This window comes from Chiloscyllium plagiosum, chromosome 15 (genome assembly GCF_004010195.1).
Source record: "Chiloscyllium plagiosum isolate BGI_BamShark_2017 chromosome 15, ASM401019v2, whole genome shotgun sequence".
NCBI lineage: Eukaryota > Metazoa > Chordata > Chondrichthyes > Orectolobiformes > Hemiscylliidae > Chiloscyllium > Chiloscyllium plagiosum.
In genome coordinates, this window is record NC_057724.1 from 1,419,699 (window position 1) to 1,436,235 (window position 16,537).

The 16,537-nt window shown below is 44.3% G+C and overlaps 1 protein-coding gene and 1 non-coding gene across 4 annotated transcripts in view; both read right to left on the minus strand.

The window, feature by feature from the left end:
- Positions 1-16,537, minus strand: part of LOC122557039 (nitric oxide synthase, brain-like) — a 122,478-nt gene that overhangs the window by 16,935 nt on the left and 89,006 nt on the right. For all 3 annotated transcript variants that reach the window (XM_043704268.1, XM_043704266.1, XM_043704267.1), the window contains exons 18-19: positions 7,595-7,673; positions 5,075-5,268 (exon numbers count right to left, since the gene is read on the minus strand). In XM_043704268.1, coding sequence (XP_043560203.1) covers positions 5,075-5,268; positions 7,595-7,673 — 273 coding nt within the window. The remainder of the gene's footprint in view (positions 1-5,074; positions 5,269-7,594; positions 7,674-16,537) is intronic.
- On the minus strand, positions 9,184-9,265 carry trnas-aga. Its single transcript has one exon. It is a non-coding gene; the product is annotated as a tRNA-Ser (tRNA).

Sequence of the window (16,537 nt, forward strand, 5' to 3'; positions counted from 1 at the left end):
TGGACCTGTCCAGGTAGTCACGGAGGGAACGGTCTTTGCGGAAGGCGGAGAGGGGTGGGGAGGGAAATATATCCCTGGTGGTGGGGTCTGTTTGGAGGTGGCGGAAATGTCGGCGGATGATTTGGTTTATGCAGAGGTTTGTAGGGTGGAAGGTGAGCACCAGGGGCGTTCTGTCCTTGTTGCGGTTGGAAGGGTTGGGTCTGGGGGCGGAGGTGCGGGATGTGGATGAGATGCATTGGAGGGCATCTTTAACCACGAGGGAAGAGAAATTGCGGTCTCTAATGAAGGTGGCCATCTGGTGTGTTCTGTGGTGGAACCGCTCCTCCTGGGAGCAGATACGGGGGAGGCGGAGGAATTGGGAATACGGGATGGCATTTTTGCAAGAGGTAGGGTGGGAAGAGGTGTAATCCAGGTAGCTGTGGGAGTTGGTGGGTTTGTAGAAAATGTCAGTGTCAAGTCGGTCGTCACTGATGGAAATGGAGAGGTCCAGGAAGGGGAGGGAGGTGTAAACAGGCAGAGTATCACAAGGGAGAGGAGCACCCCTCCAACCCAGAAGCATTGGACATTGCGAGGGACCCAGTGAAACACAACCTCCAGCCATCGAGAACCAAGGAATACCCAGCACGTCACAGTTCCAGGCAACTGCGTGCAGCAACATTCTGAATAAGGAGCGGAGCACAATAGCCCCTCTGCTGGGCTCTGAACTGAACCTTCCTGAATTCATTCTTGTCCCAGTGACACCAGACTGAGACATGCTCCCAGGGAAGAAAAGACTGGCTACCTTAGTGCTGAGAATGTCCAAAAATTTGCCTACATTGTGACGATGCAGGGTCTCACCTAATGACAACATCATGGGTGAACAGACATTAAGTCCACAGGTAATTCTATATCAAACCTCAAAATGAGTTTTAAAATTGCCAATATTAGCACTAAATCTGCCATGTGATCATAGAATCATAACAGCATGGAAACAGGCCCTTCGGCCCAACAAGTCCACACCGACCTTCTGAAGAGTCACCCACCAAGATCCATTCCTCTATTACTCTACATTTACCCCTAATTAATGTAATAAATCTACATATCCCTGAATGCTTTGGGCAATTTAGCATGGCCAATTCACCTAACGTGCACATTTTTGGACAGTGGGAGGAAACCCCTGCAGACATGGGGAGAATGTGCAAACTCCACACAGACAGTTGCCAAAGGCTAGAATCAAATCCGGGTCCCTGGAGCAGTGATGCAGCAGTGCTAACAACTGTGCCACCATGCCGCCCTTGGAAAGGAAGTGGATACTGGTGAGAAACAATCAGAACAGGTAAACACATTGGGCCGAAACACATCGCCCGAAACGTCGATTCTCCTGCTCCTTGGATGCTGCCTGACCTGCTGTGCTTTTCCAGCAACACATTTTTCAGCTCTGATCTCCAGCATCTGCAGTCCTCACTTTCTCCACATTGGGCCTCACAGGCCTCCGACATAGAAAGAGGCATGATAGACACACCAACAGCTCTGACAATGAAGACATGTTGGTTTACTTGGCTAATATCAATGTCGACCTTTTCTTTCTGCAGAGTATTGCACCACCACAGCTGCAGGAAATGGTCGTGCCCATGACCCCACAGACCTTCTACTTGGTCAGAGTGAAACAATTGCTGTTCCTCCGACCTGAGTACTCTCCTGTGGGAAGGCAGCTTCACTATAAGGTTGAGGAGGTGGAGGGCGAGTGACTCATTGGAGCAGATGTTATGTACAGAAATGCTCCCCTGAGACTAATTAACATGTATGCCCCGGGGGTAAAGAGTGAGCAGCTGGCCATCCTGCAGCTGCTCCCACAGCCACTGGTAATGTCCGGGCAAGTCATTTCTGCTGGAGACTTCAACTGCATTGTCGATGTGGATGTGGATGGATGATCCACAGGAGCTGACACCACATCGAGACTCCTGATGGAAACAGCTAAAGTGAACAATCTGCATGAAGCTCAAAGATAGGGTAGCCTTCCAATTGTTCCTGTCCTTGATCACAGAGGTCTTAGTCAACAGCATGCAGGAGAGGCTGGACTACTGTTAACTCTGGATGAGCTGACCAATGCCCTCAAGTCCTTTACAAAAGACAAAAAACTCACGGAAGTGACGGCTTACCGACTGAGTTCTATTCAGCCAGGACCTGCTGGGGTGAAAGATGCTCCTTGGTCTGCCAGAAACTTGTTGGTAAAGAGTCGATCTTGATGGAGTGTTCCAGGCTGGTACATTCCAAGGTCCAGGACTACGTGCTGAGGGATGCCCTAAAGCTTGGGGCAGCTGCCACCACGGCACAGAGGAGAAAGGCCACTATCTAAGGCTTTTTAGCCCTTACATGGGAGTCTGTTCAGTTATTGACCCTCCCTCTGCCTCAGATATATGCAAATAGTCTTGTACAAAAAATAAATATTTTTGGTTTGTTTGCTGGATAGAGTCAAACTCCAGTGTTTGTTTTTTTGTTTCTTCACATGTTTCTGTACAGAATTGAACTGCTTTAGTGATGGGTGTGACACTGGAAAAGCACAGCTGGTCAGGCAGAATCCGAGGAGCAGGAGAGTCGACATTTCGGGCATAAGCCCTTCATCAGGAATGTCGGGTTTATGCCCGAAAAGTTGATCCTTCTGCCCCTCGGATCTGCCTGACAAGCTGTGCTTTTCCAGCACCACACTTATGGACTCTGAGCTCCGGCATCTGCAGCCCTCGCTTTAGTGACTATGCATGTATATACATACATTTTTATGAATAAAGTATATTTTCAAAATTAAAAAGTGTGCCCAGAAGTTATCTTCAGAGAGACAAAGAGCCACGAGACAAACATAGAAGCCTAGAAAATAGGTGCAGGAGTAGGCAATGTGGCCCTTCAAGCCTGCACCACCATTCAATATGATGATGGCTGATCATGCATTTTCACCAGTTATCCTATTCCCACTTTCTATCCCTTTAGCCCAAAGGGCCTCAGCCAGCTCCCTGTTGAATACATCCAGCAAACTAGTCATGACACCTTTCTGTGGTAGGGAATTCCATAGGTTCATTTCTGAGTGAAGAAATTCTTCCTCATTTCAAGAAGGCTAGCCCCTTGTTTTTAGACTTGATCCTAGTTCTGGACTTGCCCAACATTAGAAACATTCTTCCTGCATCTAGCCTGTCCAGTCCTATCAGGATTTTATGTTTCTATGAGATCACCCCTCATTCTTCTAAATGAGTACAAGCCTAGTCGGTCCAATCTTTCTTAATATGTCAGTCCTGCCATTCCAGGAACAAGTCTGGTGAACCTTCACTGGATTCCCTCAATAGCATGAATGTCCTTCCTCAGACTAGAAGACCAAACTCAAGGTGTGGCCTCAACAAGGTCCTATATAACTGCAGCAAGACATTCTTACCTCTGTACTTAAATGGTCTTTCTATGAAGGCCAGTATTCAATTAGATTTCCTCACTGCCTGCTGTACCTGCATGCCAATTTTCAATGACTGCTTCACTCTACACCTCTTTTCATAACCTGCCACCATTCAAATAAACATCTGCCTTCCTATTTTTGCCACCAAAGTGGATAACCTCACATTTATCCACATTACATTGCATTTGCAAGTATTCGCCCACTCAACCAATCTATCCAAGTCACCCTGCAGCCTCATAGCTCAAATAAGTTCAAATAAGGGAAAGTGAAGTTAAATGAAGTGAATTAAAGTTGAAGGTAAGATGTAGATTAGATTCCTTACAATGTGGAACCAGGCCCTTCGGCCCAACAAGTCACACCGACCCGTCGAAGTGCAACCCACCCAGACCCATTCTCCTATATTTACCCCTTCACCTAACAGTACGGGCAATTTAGCATGGCCAATTCACTTAACCTGCATATTTTTGGATTGTGGGAGGAAACCCATGCAGACACAGGGAGAATGTGCAAACTCCACACAGAGGGTCGCCTGAGGCGGGAATCGAACTCAGGTCTCCAGCACTGTGAGACAGCAGTGCTAACCACTGTGGCACTGTGCCGCCCACATGTATGAAGTAAGAACTAAATGTTGCAATGAATTATGCTTTATATTGAGAATTGGTTCTTAAATAGTTAAATAAAAAAATTGGTTAAAGTCTGAGTCAACTCCCTATGCAATATTTTGGTGGCACAAGAGAAAGATACCTGGGTAAAAGCTTTGAGTACTCCTTCTGGGCAACACAATTCACTCCACCAATGTGTCTAAGTCGTTTTGAAGGTCTGCACACACCCCTTCAGTTTACAGCTCTTCCAGGTTTTTCATTAACACCAACTTTAATATTGCCCCCTGCACAATATGATATAGGTCATTTATACCTATCACAAGTCACACAAAATATTTAAACTGACTGTGATTAGATTGTCCAAAGAGATTTTGTTTTAAACATGATCTTAAGAGGCAGTGAGGGACATGGAGAGATTTTCAGAGTGAGTTACAGAACTTAGGGACTGGGCAGTGACTAAGTGTTGAGTAATTAAACCGGGAATGTTCAACAACCAGAACGAGAAAGATGCCAAACTCCTGAAGGATTGTGGGGCTGCAGAAGATCTTCAGTGATAGTGAGGGGTGAGACCATTCAGGGAGTTGAAAACAAAGTTGTGAATTTTGAAGCCAAGGTGAGCTCAGTAAGGAACCCGCGTAAGAGCTGGGCAGAGAGGGAACAGGAGTCAGCATGAACTTTGGAAGGGACTAGTCATGAGTGCATTGGGATATTTGAGTATTGAGGTAATGACGGCTGAGATAAGGGTTTCAACAGCAGGAGCAAAGGCCGGAGTGGTAACAGGTAATTTGTTTTCTTTTACTGGAGATGGGTATCACTGTTTGGTCCAGCAAGTATTGCCCAGTCCTCAATGCTCCTTGAGAAGGTGATGCTGAACTACCTTCTTGATTTGTTGCAGCCTTCGGGGTGTAGGCACACTCAGTACTGTTAGAGAGATGATCTAGCAATACTGATGAAACATGTGACAATAATACTCAATTTAAATTTATTATTCCAGTCAGGATGGTTTGTGGCCCGGAAGGGAATACGCAACTGACACCAAGGTGGTGGTCTGTCCTCTCACCATTTTCCGTTCGTGTCTCAAGTAATCTCTCAACACTGATAGTGTCATTAAGCGCTGGCAATTCAACCAGACGAGCCATCACTCTCTGCACCAGCTCCTCCTGATTGGCTGGGTGAACACCCACGTGATCGCCAGGAATGTACTTCAGCTTGTCTGAATCCCCAGTATGAAGACAAACCAAGATGGTCGATCGGCTGTTGGGAAAATGCACGCATTTCAAAACAATAAGGTGCATACAGAACTAAAGTATCTGACAGTACAGAAGGAGGCCATTTGACCAATTGTGCACATGCTAGCTCTTTGAAAGAACTTCAGATTCAGATGTCCCTCAGTCTGACTTCAAGGGAAGTAGGATTCCCATTCAGTCATCATTGAGATGTCTGACCTGGGCACTTTATTAATCGAGAGATTATCACAGACATTTAGTAAGGCACTGATTAAAGACACACACACAGCAACAGAAGGACTATATTGAGAAAGAAAGTCAGAGGGATATTAAGCCATGAACAGACACTACAAAGGTAGGCAGATGACCTGAATGGTGGCAGTTCAGGAAAAGGTGAGGCACAATAAGACCTGGGTATCACGGTGGAACAGTCACTGAAAGTTGGCATGCAGGTACAGTTGGCAGTGAAGAAAGCTAATAGCATGCTGGCCTTCATAAGGAGGCCTTTGAGTATAAGAGTAAGGATGTCTTGCTGTAGTTATACAGGGTCTTGGTGAGGCCACACCTTGAGCATTGTGAGCTTTGGTCTCCTGGTCTGAAGAAGGAGATTCGTGCTATTAAGGGAGTCCAGTGAATGTTCACGAGACTTGTTCCTGGGGTGGTAGGACTGACAAATGATGAAAGATTGGATTGACTGGGCTTGTACTTGCTTGAATTTAGAAGAACGAGGGGTAATCTCACAAAATTCTGATGGAACTGGACAGGCTAAATGCAGAAAGAATGTTTCTGATGTTGGGGAAGTCCAGAACTAGGTTTCACAGTCTAAGAATAATGAGTAAGCCATTCAGGACTGAGATAAGGGAGAATTTCTTCAGCCAGAGTTATGGACCTGTGGAATTCTCTACCACAGAAAGGTATTGGGGCCAGTTCATTCGATATATTCAAGACAGAGTTGGATATGGCCCTTACAGCTAAAGGGATCAAAGAGTATGGAGAGAAAGCGAGAATGAAATACTGAAGTTGCATGATTAATCATGATTGTATTGACTAGTGGTGCAGAAGCAAAGAACCAATTGACCAACTCCTGCATCTTCATCTTTTCTTAAGGACAGGGACACAGATAGGGGAAGTGGTGCACTGTTACAGTCAGCAATAAAAGCATGTTCCCATCCCAGAGTGGCAATACTGCCGGTGTATTGCACTGTCAGAGGGTCAGGACTGAGGGAGTGCTAAATTGTCAGAGGGCCAGTACTGAGGGTGTGACACACTATAGAAGAGTCAATACTGAGGAACTGCCAAGTCAAATCAATGGGATGGTATTTGAGAAGAATAAGCAGAAAGGAACTTGAAATGGCCATGTCTCCACTGTTCATTGGAGAATGAGTAATTAGTGTCGAGTTGGAGGTGGACTGGATGACAAGGGCTGCTCTTGTCTTTAAAAGGGAGAAGCCAATGAGTGGACTGGTGGCAGTTTGTAGGATTGTGGAGGATTTGCATTGGGTCAACATCTAGAGATTGTGTCTACTTCCAAATGAACATCTCACTCAGGAGCCCATTTAGCCCCTCGAGCCTATTCCATTATTCACTATGATCACGGCTGGTCTGATTATCAGTTCAAATCTACACTCTCACTTTTCACCCCTAATAGCTTTTTACCCCTTGCTTAACAAGAATCAGTCTGCCTCTGCCTTCAAATATTCACTTGTGTGAGAGAGAGCAGAGCCTGGTGAGCAAAATATTGGATACTCTCCAAAAAGCCCCTCAAGAATTCAGGTGAAACCCCTTCCCCAGAGTGTTGACGAGAAGATGGTACTCACTCCCACAGTTAAAGTGGAAGCTGGAAAACCACAAGACAGACAGGAACATGAGGCTGTGTGGAAAGATGGGAGGAACTCAAATGGAAGATTAACAGCAACACGTGCAGAGTCACATTGAATCAACTGCCACCAGTCCACTCATTGGCTTCACCCTTTTAAAGAAAAGAGCAGTCCTTGTCATCCACTCCACCTCCAACTCAACCTGAACCACCCTCAACTAAGGGATGCCCCAGACTTGCCTCCCCAATCTCACTGGACAGCTACATGATTCTAAGTAATTCCAGGTCCCATCCCTTGAACAGTCCTCTTCCTTTTGAACAGGCCCTTGCTGTCCATGGTGTGTCCTTATAATTTTGCTGCTGCTCCATTCTGCTTGAGTACAGTTGCACACGTAGCAGCCTTAGGTCTGATGCCAAATATCAGGACAATGATCGCTAAAATTCCCAGAAGGTTTGATATCTCTGATATCAAGTCTGATATCACTGCTTCTTAAATTGCTCGCTACAGATATGAAAAACGTTCAAAGACATCACTCACCCGGAGCCCTTGTGTTGCAGATTCTGTCTGGACAAAACTCGAGCCTGAACAACTTTCCGCTTGTGCAAGTGAGACAGAGCTGTTCAAAACCAAAAACATAGAAACATCAGCGGATTCTACAGAACACAGTGAGTGAGGAGCATTTCAGGCAGTGAGACCAAGATGAGGAGAGAAAAACAGAACCAGTTTCTGAGAGTGAGTAAGAAAAAGAAACAAACAGGTCTGAGATACTGAGAGAGAGAGAGACAGAGATAGAGAGAAAAGAGAGAGACCAAGAGAGAAAATAAAATGGACAATGCCAAAGAGAGATAAACAGAAAGAGAGTGAGTGAATAAAAGGAGAGTCAGAGAGAATAACAAAAGAGAGATAGAGACTGACAAGGAAAAGTGAGAGACAGAAAAAGGAACAGAGAGGGAGGGAGAGAGAACAAAACAGACACAGACCTATGGAGAGAAATGCAGACAGACAGAGAGACACACAGAGACACCTTCAGTCCTGTTACATACGCTATGTTATGAAATTCAAACTTTGAAAATTATAGGATATTTGGAAGGACAGCAAGTTATGAAAAGTTGGAAGGGTGACTGTTTGTTAATAATGACGTTAGTACAACAGAGAAGCTACAGAAACCATGATGTGGAAATGGTTTGGGTAGAGATGAGAAATGTAAAATTAAAAAAAATCATTTGAGGAAGTGGTGTACAGGTTCCCCTATTACAACAAATGGCAAGGTGGAGCATAAAGAAAGAAATAATGGGAGTTGTCAGAGGAACATTATGACAATCCTGGGGTATGTTAAAAGTCGAATGTGTGAAGGTAGCCTTGAGTAGGAGTTCTTGGAATATTTACAGGACAGTTTCTATGAAGAGCATGTTCTCGAACTGACCAGAGAACAGACTATATTGGACCTAGCATTGTGCAATGAGATAAAATTAATTTATGATCTCATAATGAAGGTGATCTTAGGTAGTAGTGACCATAATATAATTGAACTTTACATTCAGTTTGAGGGAAAGAGGAATGTTCTGAGACTAATTTGTTTCCATTTAAATAAAGGCAATTATAAAGACAGAAAAGCAGACCTGGCTAAAACTAACTGGCAATTTACATTAAGGCATGTGTTGCTCTAGAGGTATAGTGGCAGATATTTAAGGGGTACTTCAGAATACACAAAATAGATACATTCCAAAGAGTAAATACAACTCAATAGAACATCCCAACTCCTAGGTCTGATCAATGAAGGCAAAGGTGCAAAATTCCTTCTTAACCACCTTGTCTATGTTTTTACAAATTTACAAGAATTATGTACCTGAATCCCTAGGTCGCTCTGCTCTACGACACTATCCAAGGCCCTACTTTTAGAACATAGAACATAGCAGTACAGGCACTTTGGCCCTCGATGTTGCGCCGATCCAAGCCCACCTAACCTACACTAGCCCACTATCCTCCATATGCCTAACCAATGCCCGCTTAAATGCCCATAAAGAGGGAGAGTCCACCACTGCTACTGGCAGGGCATTCCATGAACTCACGACTCGCTGAGTAAAGAACCTACCCCTAAAATTGTTCCAGCAGGAAAGCATTCATAACGCAGTCAGCAGGATTCGAGCCCACGTGGGGAAACCCCAATGAATTTCTAATCCATCGCCTTGACCACTCGGCCATGACTACAGACTTGTAAACGTCCTGCCCTTGTTTGTTTTACCAAAGCATAATATCTCACAGTTATCCAAATTAAGCCCATCTTCAGCCCATTGACCCAATTGATCAAAATCTCTTTATCATCTTATATAATGTTAAAGAAAATATTAAACCTAAATAAAAAAAACCCACATAATTGCACAAAGACAAGTGGCTGGTCAAAACATTGGACAGAATGTAATAACAGCAAAGATTGACTTAAAAAATAATAAAGATGGAAATGTTAGAAGTGTGAGAGAAAGCTAGCCAGAAATATAAAAACAGATATTAACAGACGAAATAGCTTTACAGAGGCCAGGATCCATTCACCAAGTCACACTTTATTTGCACATGGAGAGTCCAGACATTGATCCAGCTTCCTCAGAGCCAAGTCTCAAAACAAACAGAACCTTTGACTCTCCTGTTTATCTTTGTGATCAAGGACCCTTCACTGAACCAGAATAACAGCCCCAATCAGGGAACACGTATTCTATAAGGACCATCTGGACCTCGTTACAGTCACGACAAGAGAATCTCTAGATATTTAAGAAAAAGAGTTAAAAAGTGAACCTTATCCAGTTAGACTGGACAATAATGGAAAATAAAGAAATGGCAGATAAACTGAACAGATATTTTGCATCAGTCTTCACTATAGAGGGTACATGTCACATCCTAGATGTAGTGATAAAGTAAATACGTATCACCAATGCTTAATAAAAGTATTAAAGAAAAAGTAATTAGACCTAGATGTGAAAGTTAATTAGCTTCAGGAAATACCATCATGTGACCTGAACAAAATAAGACCATTGGACCATAAGAAATAGGAGTGGAAGTAAGGCCATTCAGCCCATTGAGTCCACTCCCCCATTCAATCATGACTGATGGGCATTTCAACACCATTTACCCGCAGTCTCCCCGTATCCCTTAATTCCTTGCGAGATTAAAAATTTAGCAATCTCTGCCTTGTAGACATTTAATGTCCCGGCCTCCACTGTGCTCCGTGGCAGTGAATTCCACAGGCTCACCACTCTCTGGCTGAAGAAATGTCTCCTCTTTTCTGGTCTAATTTGACCCCCTCTTATTCTAAGGCTGTGTCTACGGGTCCTAGTCTCCCAGCCTAACGAAAACAATTTCCCTTTCCAAGCCATGTATTATCTTGTAAGTTTCTATTAGATCTCCCCTCAACTTTCTAAACTCTAATGAATACAATCTCAGGATCCTCAGTTGTTCATCGTGTATTAGGCCTACCATTCCAGGGGTCATCCATGTGAATCTCCGCTGGACACGCTCCAGTGCCAGTAGGTCCTTCCTGAGGTGTGGGGCCCAAAACTGGACACTGTATTCTAAATGGGGCCTAACTAGAACTTTATTAAGTCTCAGTAGCATATCGCTGCTTTTATATTCCAACCCTCTTGAGATAAATGCAACATTACATTTGCTTTCTTAACCACAGCTTCAACCTGCAAGTTAACCTTTCGAGAATCCTGTACTAGCACTCCCAGTTCGCTTTGTACTTTGGCTTTATGAATTTTCTCACCGTTTATAAAATAGTCCATGCCTGTGTTCTTTTCTCCAAAGTGCAAGACCTCGCATTTGCCCACATTGAATTTCATCCGCCATTTAAATAGATTGCTTACAACCCATTAATCACAAAGTACAAAGAGTAGGAAATATTGCATTTAACCTTACACCTTATAACTAACTTCCTAACAAGATTTAATATAACAAATCTTAAAGCAGCTCATTAAAACTAACTGTCTTTTGTATTTTTGCACACATAATTAGAACAGTGGGAAATACAAGGGGAATAACTGAATTGGATAAAGACAGCACATGAGATACAATAAATAATAGAATTCAAGCTTGCTCTACAGATAAAGCCAGCCTGAGAGGCCTGAAGGAATATAGCAATTAACTTTGGTATCCGAATGAACAGGATGCATAGAAGGATCCCAAGGATCGTGCTTGTTCAACACCATGAGATCATGAGAATTTACGACCGGACATAGAAATGCCCATCATTAATTAGGTGTTTTACTGGGTTGGACATATGGATTAGGAGGGAGGGGTTGTAACCACATTGCATGTGATAATTACAGAAATGTATAGAAATACTGCTTTTTTACTGTACAAGTTAGTGTCCTTGATTTATTTTCTGATCTGAGCCAAAGCTTAAGCGAATAACTGAGTTTGTATGTTGAAGCCAGATTCAGGGATGATCCTTTGGTACTCTCCCTGCTTTAACGGGTTTCTGCATGAATAAACTTCCACCTGCCTGAGTTTTGCCTGCCTCCTGAGATTTCATACCCTGTCAGGGGAAAACGCTGCTACAGGGCAAAAGAGAAATGAGGGAGAAAATATTCTTTCAGGAATCGCTAGAGTTGGGGAAGGTATCAGAGGACTGGAATATCACTAAATTGACACCCCTGTATAAAAATGGAGTAAGGCAAAGATGGATAATTCCAGGCCGATTAGCTTAACCTCAATTGTGGGTAAGATTTTTGAGTCTATTGTAAAGGGTGAGATTTCTGAATACTTGGAATATTATGGTAAAATAGGGCAAAGTCAGCATGGTTTCATCAAGGGGAGGTCACACCTGATAAATCTGCTAGAATTCTTTGAGGAAATAATGAGCAGGTTAGACCAAGAGCCAATGAATGTTATCAAACTGAACTTCAAGACGGCCTTTGACGATGTGCTGCACAGGAGGCTGCTGACCAAGATAAGGGCCCGTGGTGTTAGAGGCAATGTGCTAACATGGAATGAAGTTTGGCTGTCTGGCAGAAAGCAGAGGGTGGGACAAAAGGATCTTTCTCAGGATGGCAGCGAGTGGCAAGTGATTTTCTGCAAGGCTCATTGCTGGGACCACAACTTTTCGTGTTATACATTAATGATCTAGATGAAGGAACTGAGGGCATTCTGGGTAAGTTTGCAGACAATACAAAGGTAAGTAGAGGGACAGGAATCATTGAGGAGGTGAGGAGAAATCATAGAATCCCTAGAGTGTGAAAACAGGCCATTTGGCTCAACAAATTCACACTGACACTCCAAAGAGCAACCCACCCAGACCCATCCCCCTACACTATTACTCTACACTTACCCTGACTAATGCATCTTGAGAGTGTGGTGCTGGAAATGCATAGCAGGTCAGGCAGCATCCAGAATTGGGCATAAGTCCTTCATCAGGAATGAGGTTTGTGGGCCGGGGTGGGGTGGTGGGGGGGGGTAAGGTAGCTGGGAATGTCATAGGTAAATGAAGGTGGGGGGAGAAAGGTGATTGGTCAGAGAGGAGGGTGGAAAGGATAGGTGGGAAGAAAGATGGACAGGTCAAGAGGGCGGTGCTGAGTTGGAGGCTTGAGAGAAGTCAGAGCGCATTCAGAGGAGATTCACTAGGATGGTCCCAGAAATGAAAAGTTTAACATATGAGGAACATTTGAGGACTTTAGATTTAAAGCCAATGGAGTTCAGAAGGATATGGGAGAGATCTAATTGAAACTTATCGAATACATTAATGGCCTGGACAGAGTGGATGTTGGGAAGATGTTTCCATTGATAGGAGAGACTCAGACCTGAGGGCACAGAGAACTGAGAAAAGGAGAAACTTCTTCAGCCAGAGCGTGGTGAATCGATGGAATTCACTGCCACAGAAGGCTGTGGAAGCCAGGTCATTAAGAATATTTAAGATAGGTTTTTGATTATCAAGGGATCAAAGGTTACCAGGAGAATGGGGTTGAGAAACCTATCAGCCGTGATTGAATAGCAGAGCAAACTCAATGGGCTGATTGACCTAATTTGTGGTCCTGTGTCTCATGGTCTTAAAATAGGACCCCATAAAGATCAACAAGACTGTCTACATGTGGAACCACAGGAGGTGGGTGAGATACTAAACAAATATTGCCCATTAGTATTTACTGTGGAGGACATGGAAACAGGAGAATTGGGGAAATAAATAGTGATGTCTTGGAAAGAGTCCATGTTACAGAAGAAGAGTGCTGGACGTCTTAAAATTCATAAAGGACCTGATCAGGTGTATCCCAGAACAGAATGGGAATCTAGGGAAGAGATTGCCGGGCCACTTGCTGAGAGACTGTATCCCCGACAACCAAGAGTGAGGTGCTAGAAGACTGGAAGTTGGCTATTGCTATGCCATTATTTAAGAAATGCTGTAAGGAAAAGCCATTAAACTATATAATGGCGAACTGACGTCAGTGGTGGGTAACTTGTTGGAGGGGATTCTGAGACACAGGATTTACATGTTTTTGGTAAAGCAAGTACTGGGAGTATATTAGAGGCCCCCAAAAAATCAGTGGGAAATAGACAAGCAAATGTGAAGACACAGAGGTGTATAAGAGTAATAATTGGGTAATTGTAGTAGGGGATTTCAATTTTCCCAACATAAAGTGGGATAGTCTAGAAGGGCCAGATTTCTTGAAATGTATCCAGGGGATTTTATTTGGATCAAAGAGATGGCGCATTGCTGGATCTGGTTCTGGGGAAAAGATGCTGGATAAGTAGTCAAAGTGACAGTGGGGGAATATGTAGGTGATAATGACCACAACACAGTACGGTTCAAATTTCTTGTGGACAAGGAAAAAGATGGCCTGCAAAAGGTGGCTTCAGAGTGGGGGAAGGTATATTTTATTCAAATAAAGCAGGATCTGGCCTCGGTAGACTGGGAACAGCTCCTTGTGCGTAAGTCAACAGCAGAGCAATGGAGTAGCATTCAAAATGGAGCTGGGAAGGGTCCAGGTCCAACATGTACCCTTTATGGGGGAAAGGTAGGAGCAATTAGTTGAAAGAACCTGAGATGTCCAGCACAATTCAGGACTGGATGAAGAAGAGGAGAAAGGCTTTTAGCAAATCCAAAGGCAACAATTCAGCTATGAACTTGAGGAATGCAGGAAGTGAATATAGAACATAGAATGTTACAGCACACTCCTCGGTGTTTCACCACCCTGTGAAATTAATCTGATGCCCATCTAATCTACACTGTTCCAGTATTATCCATATATATGTCCAATGCCCATTTAAATGCCCGTAACGTCGGCAAATCTACTACTGTTGCAGGCAGGCCGTTCCAAACCCATACTACTCTGAGTAAAGAAATCACCCCTCATATCTGTCCTAAATCTATCACCCCTCAATTTAAAGTGATGTCCCCTCCTGTTAGCTTTCACCATCCAAAGAAAAAGGCTCTCCCTGTCTACCCTATCTAACCCTCTGATTATTTTATACATCTCGATTAAGTCACCTCTCAACCTTTTTTTAGATTAGATTAGATTAGATTACTTACAGTGTGGAAACAGGCCCTTCGGCCCAACAAGTCCACACCGACCCGCCGAAGCGTATCCCACCCAGACCCATTCTCCTACATTTACCCCTTCACCTAACACTACGGGCAATTTAGCATGGCCAATTCACCTAACCCCTGCACATTTTTTTTTGGATTGTGGGAGGAAACCGGAGCACCCGGAGGAAACCCACGCAGACACGGAGAGAACGTGCAAACTCAACACAGAGAGTCGCCAGAGGCGGGAATTGAATCCGGATCTCTGGCGCTCTGGCGCTGTGAAGCAGCAGTGCTAACCACTGTGCTACCGTGCCGCCCGTGCCGTGCCACCTTCTTCTCTCTAAAAAAAGTTCCCTCAGCCTTTCCTCATAAGACCTTCCTTCCATACCAGGAAACATCTTGGTAAATCTCCTCTGAACCCTTTCCAAAGCTTCCACATCCTTCCTGTAATGCGGTGACCAGAACTGTACACAATACTCCAGATGCGGCCTTAGTGTCTTGTAGAGTTGAAGCATGACATTGTGGCACTGAAACTCAATACCCCTACCAATAAACACCAAAATGCCATATGCCTTTTTAACAACTGTATCAACTTGGGTGATAAATTTCAGGGATTTATGTACCTGGACACCGAGGTCTTTCTGTTCACCTACACTGCCAAGAATTTTACCATTAGCCCAGTACTCTATGTTCCTATTACTTCTTCTGAAGGGAACTACCTCACTTCTTAGCCCAGATCTGCATTTTATCCGTGTCCCTCTGCAACCCCCAACATTCTTTGGCACTATCCACAATTCCTGATGAAGGGCTTTTGCCCAAAACGTTGATTTTCCTGCTCCTCGGATGCTGCTGACCTGCTGTGCTTTTCCAGCACGTGTTTGCTCTCATTCCTGATGAAAGGGTTTTTGCCCAAAACGTTGATTTTCCTGCTCCTCGGATGCTGCTGACCTGCTGTGCTTTTCCAGCACCACTCTAACCTTGACACTATCTACAACTCTGCCAACCTTAGTATCATTTGCAAGTTTACTAACTCATCCTTCTACACCCACCTCCAGATCATTTATAAAAATGATAAACAGCAGTGGCTGATCCTTGCGGCACACCACTAGTAACTGAGGTCCAGGATGAACACTTCCCATCCCCACCACACTCTGTCTTCTTTCAGTTAGCCAATTTCTGATCCAAACTACTAAATCACCTTCAATCCCAAAACTCCGTATTTTATGCAATAGCCTATTGTGGGGAACCTTATCAAATTCCTTTCCTGAAGTCCAGATGCACCACATAAACTGCTTTATCTGGGTGCCTCCCACCCGCCCTCCTCCTCTAACCTAATAATAACACCTGTTGTGGTAAGTAGGTAAGTGCTGAATTTTGCTTGTTGTATTCTTTAGACCCAGTTTTTTTAAAAATAAAAGTTAGCTTTAGAGGGATGGCAGTGAAGGCAGTGCAATGTTCCTTCTGCAACATGTATGAGGTGAGGGATGCCATCGACGTCCCTGCCGATTACACTTGCAGGAAGTGCACCCATCTCCAGCTCATCCAAGACCGTGTTAGGGAACTGGAGCTGGAGTTGGATGAACTTCGGATCATTCGGGAGGCAGAGGGGGTCATAGATCAGAGTTATAGGGAAGTAGTAACTCCAAAGATGGCAGATAGATGGGTGACAGTGAGGGGGACTGGGAGGAAGCAGCCAGTGCAGGGACCCCCTGCGGCCGTACCCCACAAGAACAAGTATACCATTTTGGATACTTGTGGGGGGGACGACTTACCAGGGGTAAGTAACGGGGCTCAGGTCTCTGGCACGGAGCCTGTCCCCGTTACACAGAAGGGAAGGGTGAAGAAGAGCAGAGCAGTAGTAATTGGGGACTCGAAAGTTCGGGGCACAGATAGGCGGTTTGTGGGAACGAGAGAGACTCACGTTTGGTATGTTGCCTCCCAGGTGCAAGGGTACGTGATGTCTCTGACCGTGT